Genomic DNA, 17,059 nt, shown 5'->3' on the forward strand with positions numbered 1-17,059 from the left:
ACAGGTTTCGCTGTAGTTTTAAGACTTTTCTACTAAATTGGCTGAACAATTTCAATATTTCATTTATATCTGTAGTTCTTTGTAGGGAGCTTCCGATAAGTATCGTCGATCAGTAGCGCACAGATCTTCGTATCATAGTCCTCGAACTCCATAATTACGGCGGCATTGCCCTTGTCAGCGGGAAGTACCACAATGCTTTCATCATTACGTAGTGCTCGAAGGCCGTTGCGCTCAGCCCTGGTCATGTTGGATGCTCGTAACTTCGCCTTTGTCAGTATAAAGCTGGGTTCTCGCCGTATTTCGTCCGCTGTTTCATGTGGGAGATTGTGGACTGCCTGTTCAACACCGCTTATTACTTCACAGACAGGAATGTCCCTCGGGGAAGGTGCGAAATTAAGTCCTTTCTTAAGTGCCGACATTGATCCCGCGTCTATATCTCTCGCCGTCAAGTTGATGACGGTGCGTTCTGAAGATCTGTGGTCCGCACCACGTTGTTTTTGCGAAAGGCGGCCGAACTTTCCTTTCTGCTTCTCTGTAGTTCGTTTCTGTGCTGACGTCTGTTGAGATACCGTAGCAGCGTCGACCCATTCCCAGTCCAAAGCTGTGAGTGTTTTTGATAACTGCAGGTGCAAGGCCATAATAGGACGTCCATTTGCATCCAGCTGTTGCCTTGTGTTGTGAATCCTTTCTAGTAATAATGCAAAGCTGGCATGACGAAAAGACACAAGATCAAATCAATCTTCAGGCCTCCAACGAAAATCAGCAAATTACTGAGACCAGTTAAAGGCGCTGTAGGTCTCAGAACACCTGGAGTCTACGGAATACCTTGTGAGTGTGGCCAGAAGTACATCGGACAAACAGTGCGCACTGTGGAACAACGCAGGAAAGAACAAGAGAGGTATTATCGCCTACGCTATCCAGAGAAATCTGCATTAGCTGAGCATGCGTTAAAAAACGGTCACCACATAAAATTTGGCGATACCTCTGTCGTGGCTCGCACTAACGGCTTCTGGGACAGTTTAATAAAGGAAGCTACTGAAATAAAAATTACCACAAACACCCTGAATAGAGACGGTGGCTTGCAGCTCAGCACTGCGTGGGATCCAGCGATCGCGCTCTTGAAGAGGGCACATCGAACGCCGACTCAAAACATGCCCATATATGGCAATGTCACGGGCACCAGTGACGTCACAGCCGACAGCTAGCGTATATAAGGGCACACCAACAGCCCACTGGCAGTCATAACACTTGACAATGGCCAAGGAGTGCTTGGCCGAAAGCTCGTGTAGTTTTAAGCAATTGACACGGTTGGGAACCCGAGAACATTTTATTCAATGTTATCACCGCGAGACTCTGCATTCATACAGCTTCAAATACCGGTTCTCTAAATTTTTTCAATAGTGTTCCCCGAAAAGAACGTCGCCTTCCCTCCAGGGATTCCGACTTGAGTTCCCAAAGCACATCCATAGAACTTGCGTGTTGTTCGAGCCCACCAGTAACACATCTAGCGGCCTGACTTTGATTCGGCCTGGTGGGAATCCCAAACACGCTAGCAGTACTCAAGAATAGGTCGCACTAACACTTCACCACAATTCTCCCACTAAGCTGAAGTCGACCATTATCCTTTCCTACCACAATCCTCATATGTGCGTTCCATTTCATATCGCTTTGCAAGTTACGCCCAGGTATTTAAAAGATGTCACAGTGTCAAGATGGACACTGCTAACGCTGCATCCGAACATTACAGGTTTGTTCTTCCTACTCCTTCGTATTAACTTACATTTATCTACATTCAGAGCTAGCTGCCATTCATCACACCTAGTAGAAATTTTTGTAAGTAATCTTGTTTCATTCTATAGTGTTTCGACCACGGCAACTTACCTTACACACTGTATAATCAGCAAACAACTGTAAATTGCTCCCCACCCTGTCCGCCACATCACTTATGTGTATAGAAAATAATAACGGTCCTATCACACTACCCTGGGGCACTCCTGACGGTACCCTTGTCTCTGATGAACACTCTCTGTCGAGGACTTCATATTTGGGTTCTATTACTTAAGAACACAAACATTAACCAGCTACATGAATATTTTCTATCGTTTCATGCTCTTATAGTTGTTGGTGTGTAGCACTTAAGTTATGTTGTTTTTGCGACAACTACGTGCTGGGACATATAATCTGACTGTGGAGTTAAATAATGGACACAACACACAAAAGGTTTTCTATAAAATTTATTTCTTTTTAGTTTACAAAAGTGAAAGCACAAACAAATTCTGAAAGAATATTCTGTCCCAGTCATCCAGCTACACTTTGTAATTCACTGCACAAAATACTGTAACAAATTGTCTTTGGCCCCGCTCATGCACCCAAATCTAGTACGGAAGTATGCTTCACGCTTCAGACTTTAACAACAGCTTTCCCTAGGTTCTCTCCTTGCAGCATGCCAACAAAGGCTTTGGGAGTGTTCTGAAAGCCGTCGGTAACAGTCTCGTGGTACTTGATTTTCCCCTCCCTGATCCACTGCATCAGCTGTCCGATGCCCTCTCCCCAGCGGTCGTGCCATCGGATGTACATGAATCCCTCCATGCGGAGCTGCTTGAATATGGCTGCGTGCTGGATGATGGTAGCCTTCGGGAGATTAGACTCGTTGTATCCAGATATCGCGCCGCACACGGAGATGCGACCGTACTCTCGCATGCTGTTGATGATTGCGCTGCTCATCTCGCCGCCCACGTTGTCGAAGTACACGTCGACGCCGTCAGGTGCCGCCTGCTTCAGCGCCTCTGTGACGTCATTCGTCTTGTAGTTAAATGCGTGATGGAATCCCAACTCCTCTTTCAGCCACTTCACCTGCGGAAGAGAGGCCAGTTATATCGCTACAAGAGGACGTTTTCACATTGTGTAAATAAGTTACAGCTAATTACTATAATGACATCCACTCCTGATTCGGCTGGCTGGCTCTGAGCACTATGGGACTCAACTGCTGAGGTCATTAGTCCCCTAGAACTTAGAACTAGTTAATCCTAACTAACCTAAGGACATCACAAACATCCATGCCCGAGGCAGGATTCGAACCTGCGACCGCAGCGGTCTTGCGGTTCCAGACTGCAGCGCCTTTAACCGCACGGCCACTTCGGCCGGCTCCTGATTCGGATTTTCACTCGTTTTTCCAAATCATTCCAGATGAACGACACAATTTTTGCTACAAATAGGTCATAATTAGCACTTCTCCTCTGCAGCTTTAATAGATATCTGATTATGGTGGCATATGTTTATCATACAATAGTTTTTGCCTTGCTTTTCATTTTTACTGGAATGGTAAAACTGCGTTGTTTAGTGTCTTATTATTTCAACTACATTCTTCCTTTATTAACTTCTGAATAGATTAGTTTTTGGAGGGGGTCCACCTTCATAAACACCCAGTTTTACCTTTTCTTCTGTTTACCACATATGTTTCGCTGAATATTGAGTATCATCAGTGGGCCTTTATTTTATTTCTATTAAACAGGAAATATTGCTCTTTACTATGTACTTGTAAACATATAAATTTGGGTTTTGAAGACAGTATTTACAAATTTGAAACACAAAGTATTGTTTATATGCAGTGGTTTTCCTGGGTTTTTATGTTTTTTTTTTTATTGCACTTGTTTTCTTTCGCGGCTTGTCTTTTGCCACCATATAGATCTTAATGTGGAAAAGTTATTTACTTCGAAATTTTACGCCTGGGATGTTATGGTCTACCTAACATTAACTAGTTCTATTTGGAAGATTTGTGTGTGTGCATGCATGTGTGTGTGTGTATGTGTGTGTGTGTGTGTGTGTGTGTGTGTGTGTGTGTGTGTTTTTGTGTGTGTGAATGGGTGTGTGTTTTATTTATTTACTTAGTTTTTTATCTAATTATTTATTTTATTTTCATTTATTTCTATGTATTTTCTTTAAAAAGATGTGTGTGTAAGGGAAAGGGGTGGGGGGAGGAGGAGCTTATAGGTCGGTGTTGTCCGATAGTTCTTTGAGGGCGGGGAACACACTTCCATTATAGAGAGCTCTGTATACATCTATTATTTGTTTGTAAACGAACACAGACAGAAGAGCTTCAACCTCAAGATGACAACTTCTGGATTTGTTACTCGACGCTCTATTCAATAGCTAACAACTGATTCCGGTACATCCTTGTAACTAACCACTTTTGTTTATATTACCCCCAAAAATTTCGTATAGGGGGCGATGAGATCAGATGATTAATGCAGAAAAAATATTGCGTCGCTGCATGCTTCCCCGTTCTGTATTACATTTCTATTTTGTATATTTTTGTCGATATTTTAATTTCAAAGAAAGACAGTAATAAACATAAGATCTCCCGTTTACAGTAGACGTTTGCAGTGCAAGAACACACAGACACAGCAGAAGTACGAGTACTGTGACATAAGTCAAGCCTGCGATGAGTACGTACAATGAACTGTCTGTCGGGGTTTTGAAACAACCACAGAGTGTAATTTTTCTGAATTTACTTACGTAATTATCGTTAATGAAACATAACTAGTCATTTTTTTCTACTGTCCTTAGCGGGTCAGTGTTACACTGTGGCCTTGAAACAATGACAATGCGCCAAGACTCGACCAGATAGTACGAGGTTAGAATATTCGTGAAGAATGAGATTTCGAGCTTTAAAATTAGCTGTTGTGCTTGAGAGACTGAGTGCAAACGGTTTATGGTTCATCAGTACAGTACGGAGTGAAGACACGTGAGTACTGCTCATCAACATCTATCCTTGAGACGTCTCCAGAGAAGAGTGGAGGCTGTGAACGCATGGCCAGTTTCATTCTCTTTTTCTTATTTTTCATATGTATATTCACCGATAGTAATACAAATACGACACTTCATCTCTCAAGCTCTCTTTATACCGGCCAACCAAACAATATGCTTTTGTACGAGTGACACATCATACAATTTTTTGAAAATAGCCAACATAATCTCGTTGAATGGAGGTGCGACCTTAAACATCTGATCAAAAGCATCCAGATACCTATTAATGGACATTAATATTGGAGGTGTCCACCCTCCGCCTTTATGACAGCTTGAAACCTCCTAGGGACACTTTTAGTGAGGTGTGTGTTTGTGAAGAAACGCCATCCCATTCTTCCTCAAGAACCGAAACGAAAGAAGATTGATTGATTGATTTTAACAGGAGAGCTAAAACAGCTTAGGTCTAACCCGCCACTGCCCGCACCGAAACTAGGTTTATCGTGCGGTACCGCTCCCTGTCTATCTAGTAAAGCCAACCAGTGCCCTTAAATAGTGCAAAGAGTCCCTCTACCGGTTTTTTGCTAGACACAATTTCTTCAGGTCTAGTTGTCCCGAAGATTCTGTATCTTTTACTCTCTAATGCCATGCATTCAAAGATTAGGTGTGATGCAGTTTCTTCACCCTCATCACAGATCCTACATTTAGGGTCCTCTTCCATTATACCCATTGTGTGTAGGTGTTTTTTGAGGTTCCCATGGCCGGTCATCAGTCCAGTCATGAGTTTGATCTCTTTCCTGTTCAATCCCAGGATTACAGAACTTCTTTTAAAACATGGCTTGGGCATCATTACCTTACCATGTTTTTGTTTATGGACCTTGGTCCAATATCCTACGTGCTGTTTCCTAAGCCACTTCAGTAGTTCTAATTTGACCAAAGCCTTGGTGATTTTCAATACAGGTTCCAGTCCAATAAATGGAGTTGTTGCCCCCATCCTAGCCAATCTATCGGCTTGTTCATTGCCACAGATCCCTGAGTGGCCAGGGACCCCACACTAGGTACACTCTATTGCTTCCCCCTAGCTCCACCAAAACCCTGTGGCAATCTGCAACAATCTTAGATCTTGTTCAGGAGCTGCCAATGATTTCAGGGCTGCCTGGCTGTCTGAATAGATGTAGATGCTATGGTCAGTGTAGCACCTACGCATATTCTCCTCCTCACATGCCATGACTGCAGTAATTTCGGCTTGGAATACAGAGGCCAGTTTCCCTAGAGAGATGCTGCTCTCCAGTCTTGGTTGAACCCCTTACAACCCTGCCCCGACGCCTTGATCTGTTTTCGACCCATTGGTGAACCAAACGATGTCCCCCGTACGGTGTCGAACTGTTTTCTTCCACTGCTCCCTACTTTCAATTATTGTGTTATAAGGCTCGTCGAAGCAGTTCGGAGCTATTATATAGTCGGCGGGCATTTCCCCGGCCATACCTATATTTACCTCACTCACTATGTTAGTGTGTGATTCTGGATATCCGAATGAGACCCAGTTTTGGCCAGTTTTAAGTCTATATGCCCCAGCTACTGCCTCCATCTTAACCCAAAGGTGAAGTGGAGGCACATCCAGCATGGCTTCCATTCCAGCGGTTGGTGTGCTGCTATTTCCGCCCGTTATGGCAAAGCAGGCCAATCTCTGCACATTAGCAAGCTCTTTAGTAGAAACCCGCTGTTCTACCTTCTTTCACCACACTATGGCCCCATAGGAAATCCTAGGTCTAACCACTGTGGTGTATATCCAGTGCATACCCCTGGGGCTTAGGCCCCAGTTTTTGCCACAAGTCTTCCTAGTAACGAAAGAAGATAGTGAAGTTGGACACTGGGATCTGGTGCGAAGTCGACGTCCTAACGGTGATTCACTAAGTTCAGATAGGGGCTCTGGGTAGACTAGTCAATTTTAAGAACGTTATTGTACACAAACCATGGGCTCACGGACGCTGCTTTGTGGCAGAGTGTAGTGTCACGCTGATACAACATTCATCGTCTCCAAACTGTACCTTTACTGTACACAGTATGCAATATTGCAGAATGTGTAAGTATCCTTCCACATTTGGTGTTTTCTTAAACCCATTAAGGGGACCACTCCATAACCATGACAAACACCCCAGTAGCATAAAATCACTTCCTCCGCATTTTACTGCTCACAGAATCGTTCTCCAGGCATCCAGCAAACCGGAAACTTCCCACGGAATTGTCACAAGGTATAGTGTGATTCATTACTCCAAATCATCAGTTTCATCCACTATCCAGTGATGTTGTTGTTTACAGCTCTCCAAGCGTCGCTTTGTACTGACTGCAGAAACGTGTGGCCTATAAGCAGCTGCTCGATCACTGTACCCCATGTTTGTTAACTACCTGTGCACAACCAATGTGCTGGCCGTACTGCTGGTAGCACTTTGGAACTGACGAGTGAAATCTATCGCTGATTTCACGCGATTTTTATAACCACATTCCGCAATATTCGATGGTACCTGTCTCTCAGTGTGTGAGCCCTGCCTGGTCTCGGTTTACTGTGGCTGTTCCATCGCTTTTCGACTTCAAATTCGAAGTAACAGAGCTCTCCCGACTGATAAATCCTGCTGTCGCTGCTTCTCTCCCCACTTCCTTTCATACTGGCACGTCTGCCTCTAGCGACAATTAGTCGTCAATTTCCCATTACATAGAGGTGTCCGAATACTTTTGAGCAGGTAATGCACATGTCTTTATTTACACTTTGTGCGAGGGTTGCCAGACATTAATGCACCGCATTTTTTTTCTTCAATAATTCTTTATTGGACATAATGAGAATTACACGCACGAATGAATGGTGTTTTATCTACATACCCTATTTTTTCACGTAATCTCCATCCCGTTCTATGGTCTTCCTCCAGCGCAAAACGTCCTGTCGGTTCCAGTCCTTGTCCTGGTGACGGAGCCAGTGCTTCCCTGTGTGAATCACCTCCTCATTGTCCTCAAAGTGTCTTCCACGAATGGCATCTTTTATTGGCCCAAACAAGTGTTAAGCCCGAGGGGGAGGTCAGGGCTGTAGGGTTGATGGAATATCACTGTCCAACCCTGTTCTGCGATGCGTTCAGCAGTCCTCATACTTGTGTGGGGCCGAGCGTTATCATGTTGCAGCAAAACATTTGCTGGATTGTTGTGGCGCCTAAGTCGCCGGAAGCGCGTCTTCAGTTTTGTTAATGTGTTGACATATGCTCCTGAATTAATGGTACCGCCTCTTGGTATCATATCAATGAGAATAACACCTTAACAGCCCCAGAACACGATGATCATGATCTTACTGGCGGAAGCAGGTGCTTCGAATTTTTTCTTCTGCGGGGAAAGGGAATGGCGCCATTCCATCGACTGTCGTTTTGTTTTGGGCTCAAGATGGTGAACCCAGGTTTCATCACCTGTCACAATCTGGGACAAGAAGGCCTCCCCCTCAGCTTCAAAACGTTGCAGCAAATCAAGACAAATGTTTTTTTTCTGTGCGATTTGTGATCCACCGTTAGAAACCGCATGACCCATCTTGCACACGCTTTTGATCCAAAAATGCGGATAATTGCATCCACACTTCCTTTGCTGATTGACAGATGCAGCGCCAACTGCCGAGTCGTAATGCGTCTGTCCTCGTGAATCCGGCCGGTGTGGCCGAGCGGTTCTAGGCGCTTCAGTCTGGAACCGCGCGACTGCTACAGACGCAGGTTCGAATCCTGCCTCGGGCATGGATGTGTGTGGTGTCCTCAGGTTAGTTAGGTTTAAGTAGTTCTAGGTTCTAGGGGACTGATGACCTCAGATGTTGAGTCCCATAGTGGTCAGAGCCATTTGAACCATTTGTCCATTTGTCCTCGTGAATGACAACATCAGCTCGCTGCAACATGTCAGGTGTGACAGCCGTGGATGGTCTCCCCGACCGCTGCAAATCGTCGAGCTCCACCGAACCACCTTCTGATGACCTCACCCTCCGTGCCCAGCTACTAACTGTACTCCTGTCGACAGCAGATGCTGCATAGACTTTGCACAAATGTTTGTGAGTATTCCCCACTGTTTCTCCTCTACATTGAGAAATTCAATGGCGGCACGTTGCTTGTAACGTGTGTCACCCTCAGACGCCACTTTGAAGTGCAGCTACGCTATCTGTCGGAAGTGACAGATACTTGGCGCGCTCACTCAGGAGACTTCAAATAATACATACGTAACGTTTCCCATTCGTAGCATTGTTTTCAGCTGAGATAAAAATGGGATGCATTACTTTCTGGGCAGCCTTCCTATGTCTGAAGAATGTAAGGATTTTGAGGAAAACTCAGCAGTACTTACGAACAAGTGTCACTGATCTGATGAGATTATGCTGCACTGACCTCACCTGCGTCTGTTGTGTACATAGTTCCACGTAGTCAGCGCATACACAACTTTCCCACTAGAGCGCGCCCCGCTAAGCACAACAGTGCAGGTGCAGCGCTCGTCCATCTCCGCACTGCGAGATGGCGCTGCCATAGAACCAGACCAAATTCTTCTTCCGCAGATCCGTGTATTAATATGTAACGCAGCCAATGAGATTGCTGCTAAAATAGAACTTTTTCTCCTCACAGATCACACTCGCGCAGTGATACACGAATGCGCGTGGTATTATAACGAGTGTACAGACCTCCGATTAGTCAGTCTGCATTTGTCTGCACCAATCTGTACCAGTCTGCATTAGTCTGTACCAGTCTACATTTGTCTGTACCAGTCTATAGTCAAGTTTCAGTCTGCGCCTAATAAGATTACCATATTCCTGTACATAGCCATGAAGATAAATGTATACACACTTTTGTCAAGTATCAGAGATATATGTGAGAATAAGACTAACGTACCAATACCAAAGGAACTTCAGATTGTCAATTGTAAATAGCATCCAGAACCAAGTTAAGTAATTTTTATGTTTGTTATTATTTTAATAAATGTGTGTGAAAATTAATCAAGTTCTGTTTTAGGTTGGTCACCGTCAATCTGCTACTCTAAGCGTGCAAGTGGCATTTCTATCGTCCGACCTAACGGCAGAAGATAAACACGCCACGATAAGACCACGAGACATATTCCTGACACTCAACTACTTCGTTAGAGCGACATGTCAAATAATCTGATGGTGTGTGTACTGAAGGTCTTACAGTACGCACACCACAGCATCATAGGTGCAAGAATCGCAAATGGAAGCGGTGTCTTACCTTAGCGTCTGATCCCGCGAAGCCAATTACTTTGCACCCCTTGAGGCGCGCTATCTGCCCGACTATGGACCCCACAGCACCTGCTGCCCCACTGACTACGGCGACCTCTCCCGGTTTGGGCTCGCAGATCTCCAGCAGTCCAAAGTAGGCCGTGATTCCGGGCATGCCCAGCACCCCCAGAGAGAGGGAGAGGGGCAGCTCCCCCAGGTCTGGCACCAGCATGACCGGCGACATGAAGTAGGGCGCATCCGGCCCCACGTCGGCCACGGTGCGGTCGCGCCAACCCCAGTAGCCGACCACGTACCGCCCCACTGGGAAGCCCGCAGCACGGCTTTCCACGATGCGGGCCACCTGTGGACAGAGATTAGCACACATAGCTTTAGAGACAGCGTAAACTGTGACTTCCTGGCAACAGTGATTTCTGTTAATTGCAATAACTGGTATTTTTAGTAGTGTTTTGTTACAGTTTTGCGAATTCACAACCTGTATCCCTCCACAATGGAAGTGAAACGTGGACAATAAATAGTTTAGACAAGAAAAGAATAGAAGATTTCGAAATGTGGTGCTACAGAAGAATGCTGATCACAATGAAGATCACATAACTAATGAGGAGGTATTGAATAGAACTGGGGAGAAGAGAAGCTTGTGGCACGACGTGACTAGAAGAAGGGATCGGTTGGCAGGATATGTTCTGATCACCAATTTAGTATTGGAAGGCAGCGTGGAGGGTAAAAATCGTAGAGGGATGCCAAGAGATGAATACACTAAGCAGATTCAGCAGGATGTAGGTTGCAGTAGGTACTGGGAGACGAAGAAGCTTGCAAAGGATAGAGTAGCATGGAGAGCTGCATCAAACCAGTCTCAGGACTGAAGACCACAACACATCACTCCACAATCCACCAACATTAAAATATTCCTGCTGCTATCGCCTCACCTATTACATTGTGATTAGTAACTTGTAAGGACTAACAGTCACTGACAAGTGCGTTGCTGACTGGTATACCTAGCCAGGTGGATTGTGACAACGTGACGGAAGCCATACGTTCTCGCTTGTAAAGGCGATTACTTGTTTAGACCTAACGTTAGCGTTTTCGATAACCGACGAGACAAAATGTTAGGTGAGATGATATTGTTAATACTCGTATTTAGAACCATTCATCCTCAGTTGTTGCTGACATGCTAGAGTGTGATATTAGAACTCCACAAAATCTTGTTTGTAATGACAGACTGATCTCTAGCGTAGCCCGATGTTTGGATTAGGTTGGAAGGCGATAGTTTGCTTTTGAATTGGCGAAGCTAACGAATGAAAATGGCAATTAAAAGTTGTGGTAAAAGATTGACCTACATCGTAGCCTGATGTTTACGTTCACGCAATTTGCTTCGTTTATCACACTTTTCATCACAAAATCTAAAACTGCAAGGCAAAGTCAGAAAACGTATCTCAGATAATGGACAGGAGTACTACATAACTTTTACCACATGGTAAACAAAAGCTACTTGAGAACTGGACACGACTGTGCACAGAGAAAATTTTGCCCCAACGAAACGGTCTGTAGTAAGTATGGATTAAATGTGTTCTTCATTTGGCTTTAAATTTTTTAGTAATGAAACAAGTTTGAATATATTAATGGTGGATGTTGAGAATGATAACATAATCTGCCATACAGTACAGTTCGAGTTTGTGTTTAGAATACGTGGACCACTTCTTCGACCATAGACAAGTTATACATCGATAGCCTGAGACACAAGGCACCCAGAACGAAGTACGAACGTCTGTCAACAGATGGCGTCTGACATTGAAAGTTACAATGCTACTTTTAGAAGAATAACCTTGGTTTTATTTGTTACTTGTGACTCAGATAATAACCTGTGTGTTCCGTGATAGTGTGGATGCTGTAAAACAGGTGGAATGCAGTCTGCATGAAACTGAGATCACAGCCACATACTGGTAATTTGTTACTGTCAAAGCCGTGACTAATTAATCATTATATATGTTCCTGACATTGTATCAGCTTTACTAGCGATCTTGGCGTTTGAAAGTTTCTTCAGAGTTCTCAATCACTTGTTGATTTCTTGCCACCCAAGATCTCTACAAAGCGCTCGAGAAAGATCTACTGCAGACTGCATAACAGAAAGGAATCACAGCGTGAGAATTATTGAACTATATGAAAAAAACGTAAATTAGTTACAAACTACAGCGTGCACACACCTTATTCAACATTTAAACGTTACTACATATATTCGGATATAGGTTATGACATGTTCGATAAGACTGCCTTCATTGGCGTTGATGTGGCACAGACGAATAGCGAAATTCTGCATGACCTGCTGAAGTGTCGGAACATTGATCTTGTCGATGGCCTCTGGAATAGCTGGTTTCAGCTCAGCAATAGTTTTGGGGTTATTGCTATACACCTTGTCTTTAATATATCCCCACAAAGAGGAATCGCATGTATTCAGATCCGGAGAATATGGCGGCCAATCGAGGCTCATGCCAGTGGCCCCCAGACACCCCAAAGCCAGAATGCGGTCCCCAAACTGCTCCTCGAGGACGTCAAGCACTCTCCTTCTTCGATGGGATCGAGCTCTGTCTTGCATGACCCACATCTTGTCTAAATCAGGGTCACTTTGGGTAATGGGGACGAAATCATCTCCCAAACCTTCACGTACTGTTCGGTAGCCACCTTGCCATCAAGGAATATCGCACAGATTATTCCATGGCTGGACATTGCACGCCACACAGTCAACTGTTGAGGGTGAAGAGACTTCTCGATCGCGCATTGTGGATTCTCAGTTCCCCAAATGCGCCAATTTTCCTTATTGACGAACCCATCCAAATGAAAGTGGGCTTCTTCGCTAAACCAAACCATGCATCTGTGTACTAATTCCCACCGTGCCCTGCGGCCAACCGTACAGTTTGAACGTGCTAACGCAAACCGTTCAGAAGTAATGACGATTTAATTTCATACAGTTCAATAGTTATCACACAGTACTTTCCATCGATTTGCATTCGTAACATTAACGTCACACTGTAGTGTATGGTAAAATATAGTCTGCCAACACGGTAATATTTAATGATATGCTGTTTCGTGGTCTTCATTCCAAAGACTGATTTGATGCGTCTGTATCTGCTAGACCTTCTGATTAAGTCTCATCATCTCTGCATACCTAATGCAAGCTTTGTTCGTATGAAACTCCATAGCCGAACACTGGCCGCCCTCTACTATTTGTAGCCCCACACTTCTCCGAATTACCAAACTGACTATTGCTTGATGCCTCATGATCCAATCTTACAGTTAAGTTGTGCTCATGCACTTTTTTCTGCTCAACACGATTCAGTTTCTCTTCATCAGTTATCCAGCCTACTCATCTAATGTTAAGCATTCTCCGTAACATCGGACATAAAAGCTTCTATTCTGTTCATGTCTACTCTGTTTATTCTACACGAATCGATTACAGATAAGGCTACTAAAATCCAGCAAATACTATCGTCTAAGACATTCAGACTTTTAAATTTGTACTCGATATCACCCTTTTTCTTGCGTTGCTTGAGGCTTACGCGACGGATTACTAGGTAAGGTTGTCGGAAGAGAGGTCGATTGTCGTGGTGAAATACCCATAATGTTTCATTGACGCAGCTGATTGACATCTGCAGGTGCGTTGAACTCACTGCTGAGTTATGACAGTCATAACATTCATTACTCAGCAATGTATTAGTCGCACCTGAAGGTGTCATTCGGTTGCGTTTGATGAAATATTGTCGAAATTCACAACGACATTCGACCTCACACCCGACAACTGTTTCCACTCCCTATTTCTTATTTTTAGAAAAGATTTCATTGCTACTGCTTGTATGCATTTTATATTCTCGTTACTTCTGCCATCGTAAGTTATTTTGCTGTCCAAATAGTAAAAGTCATCTATTACTTCTAGTATCTTGTTTCATAATCTAATTCCCTCATCATCGCCTGATTTAATTCCACTACACTTAGTTACCTTTGCTTTGCTATTGTTAACTTACAGCTTCTTTTGAAGACACTACCCATTTGTTCAAATAACCTTCCAAGTTTTTGCACTGTTTGGTAGAACTGCAATGCTGTCAGAGAACTGAAGCGTTTTTTATTTGTTCTGCTTCAACTTTAATTTCCTTTCCAAATTTCTCCTGAGTTTCCTTCATTGCTTGTTCAGTGTACTGACTGAATAATATGATGGAGAGGCAGTTACTGATTTCCTCTTCGTATTCTTCTTGGCAGCTGCAGTCTGGTTACTGTGCAATCTAAATATATTTCCCTCCCCGTATCTTATTTTAGATAACTTTTTAATTCCAAAGAGTGTATTCCAGTCAAAATTGTCATTGTTTTTTTTCTAAATATGCACATGCTATAAATATTGTTTTGCCGTTTTTGAATCTATCTGCCATGATAAATTTTCTCGTATGATCCTACATTTCTCCAGAACCCAAAAATATCCCCCCCCCTCCCACCCAGGCCATTGATACCTGTCGTTCTATTCGTCTTCAGGTGAATTAGTGATCTAACAATGCTTTTTATACGTAGATACCACATCAGTTAATACTCTTCTGCGTTTGTACAAGCGGGTGAAAGCTGTAGTGTAAGTTAGAAGAAACTAAACCTTGAACCGAAGGGCTGCTATACTCTTATCGACTGCTATGTATTCAAAAGAGTGATATGATTCTGTTGACAACACGTCTTCTAGGAAAATGCAAGATGTCGGTTCAGAGAAATAAAATATTTCTTGTTACATAAAGCTTATGAAATATGTCGATGGACAAGGAGTGATTGGACTAGTGTCAGTTAGTCACAGCGAATGGTATTACATAAAGTAACTGTTGACTAAAGATCGTATAACGCACTTTCCAGTTGTCAACGATATTAAGAATAACGTAAATACAAGTCAGGCTATTCCTATTTTTCTAAACACACGGAATTTGGATATTTCTGATAGACCATAAACATCTGTAAATGTCGAATTAATGTGTGTGATAAGTAGCAGTTCACAACAAGATGACTTTTACAGTAAAACAGTAATGGCAACTTTCTTATACAGTGAGACTGATGGTTTACTTAACGACATATGAATTGATCGTGTACTGTTGTAGGGAAGAGAGTCATGGATCCTTAAAAACGAGATAAAAGCAAACCACAAGCAGCAGAAATGAGATTTTTTAGGGAAGTGAGAGTTGTTCCCAGCGAAGACCGCATAAGAAATGAAGTTGTTAGGAACGAACTAAATATTTATAACGCTAATGAAAAGACTGAACAAAATAAAACTGTATGCTAACATCACCCACAAAGAATGAGTGGCCACGCTGTACCAGCCAAGAGGAAGAAGGGACGTACGAAGGCCCAGAAAGAGGTGGCAGTAAAAGGTGAAGCCGGAAGAGGCACAAACGACTCAGCCTTGAAGGACAGAAGAAGGAGAAGATAAAATTGATCGTAACTAAAGGACCACGGCAAAAATCGCATTCAGTTAACGATAGATTTATGTCTATCATTTTATGATCAAGTAAATAAAAAAGGCGTACACCAACGAACTAATTATTCATAATGTTATCATTTGCGATTAATACCAACTCACAAAGCAGTTTCATTATCGTTCTGATTACTTCAGCTTTGTTACTTATTAGAAATAAGCATGTGATAATATTATTCTCATTCATCATCGCCTGTAAGCAACTTAAATCTGCCACGGTTCGCGCCGCTGCCCCCGTCGAAGGTTCGAGTTCTTCCTCGGGCATGGGTGTTTGTGTTTGTCCTTAGCGTAGGTTAGGTTAAGCTAGATTAAGTAGTTTGTAAGCCTAGGGACCGATGGCCTCAGCAATTTGGTCGCATAGGAACTTACCACAAATTACCAAACTTAAATCAAGTAATAAAAAAAAAAAGATAAAAGTGAAATACGAGTATCTGTCAAAACGCCTGAAAAGGCTTTTATCTTTCAAAAAATTGAACTCGTTCATGTACGACATTTTTTGCAAAGTTTTATCATCTGTCATTACCCAAAAGTAAATTGATTCATTGACTTCAGCACAGCAAATTGTTTTCATCTTATTTTTGCATCAGTGGTGAACAGAAACAGGTGGTGCCAATGGAAAGTCAGTGATGTTATTTGTGAGCGTGTGTGTGTGGACTTGTGTTCTTCAATATGGCGTACCTGTAATAATTTTGTCATTCGCAATGGTGTTCTTCTGTCAGGACAGTAATTAGTGCGAGTTAATTAGAATTGGTTAGCAACGGAGGCATATGAAAGAAACTTGACCTGTGAGCCGATCATGGTGGCGCCGACTTGGTGCATGTTCTTGTACGCCCTCTGGTAGGGATCGACGCTGATGTAGACTGCCTCGGCGAGTATCTGGCCATCGCGGAGGGCCGGCAGGTCCTCCTCCTCGATGCGGAAGTCTTGGAGCCGCGGCTCTCCCTGGAACACGCGGGCGATCACGATCTTGCGCGCCTTCACCATGGCTGCCGGTGTCCTACTGCAAGTCTTATATAACGCGGCCGCGCCGCGAGACCTTGATGCGTTGTCATCGCTATTTGTATTGGGTCCCAGATGGAAGGTCGTCAGACTCACGGTGCTGAATCACTGTCGGTCTGACAGGCGATGAGATGCAAATTCCACCACTGTCTTGCAATTTAACATCCGTTTGATGTGTAAATTAATAGCTAGTTCTCTCTACAAATGTACTCTCTCCAAATTCTGGGGCAACTCTTCACAAAGTGTTGCTACAGTACAGTACGGAAGGTAAATGAAAGAAATACGTACTGAGACGAACAGAAATGCTTTAAAAAAAAAAGAAAAAAAAAGGCTCTGAGCGCTATGGGACTTAACTTCTGAGGTCATCAGTCTCCTAGAACTTAGAACTACCTAAAGCTAACTAACCTACGGACATCACACACATCCATGCCCGAGGCAGGATTCGAACCTGCGACCGTAGCAGCAGCGCGGTTCCAGACTGTAGCGCCTTTAACCGCTCGGCCACTCCGACCGGCGAGATGCTTTTATTCACAGACAATAACTAAAGTCAGCGGGATTTGCACTGAGGTGACAAGAGTCACAGGATA

General features: G+C 43.5%; 1 protein-coding gene across 1 annotated transcript; it reads right to left on the bottom strand.

The window, feature by feature from the left end:
* Positions 1-2,300: 2,300 nt before the first annotated feature.
* Positions 2,301-16,470, bottom strand: LOC124622181 (prostaglandin reductase 1-like). Its single transcript, XM_047147827.1, has 3 exons — positions 16,257-16,470; positions 9,981-10,331; positions 2,301-2,853 (listed from the first exon to the last, which is right to left on the bottom strand). Exons 1-3 carry the CDS (start codon positions 16,455-16,457, stop codon positions 2,401-2,403), a joined length of 1,005 nt encoding a protein of 334 aa, XP_047003783.1. The 5' UTR covers positions 16,458-16,470; the 3' UTR covers positions 2,301-2,400.
* Between the last annotated feature and the right edge of the window lie 589 nt (positions 16,471-17,059).

This window comes from Schistocerca americana, chromosome 7, assembly GCF_021461395.2.
Source record: "Schistocerca americana isolate TAMUIC-IGC-003095 chromosome 7, iqSchAmer2.1, whole genome shotgun sequence".
Lineage (NCBI taxonomy): Eukaryota > Metazoa > Arthropoda > Insecta > Orthoptera > Acrididae > Schistocerca > Schistocerca americana.

Excerpts from the sequence above, each read along its gene's own strand:
- LOC124622181 (XM_047147827.1), bottom strand. The coding sequence starts at position 16,457 with ATGGTGAAGGCGCGCAAGATCGTGATCGCCCGCGTGTTCCAGGGAGAG. Across the intron at positions 10,332-16,256 it reads CCACCATGATCGGCTCACAG|GTGGCCCGCATCGTGGAAAG; the intron begins GTCAAGTTTCTT and ends CTCTGTCCACAG. Across the intron at positions 2,854-9,980 it reads TCGCGGGATCAGACGCTAAG|GTGAAGTGGCTGAAAGAGGA; the intron begins GTAAGACACCGC and ends TCTCTTCCGCAG.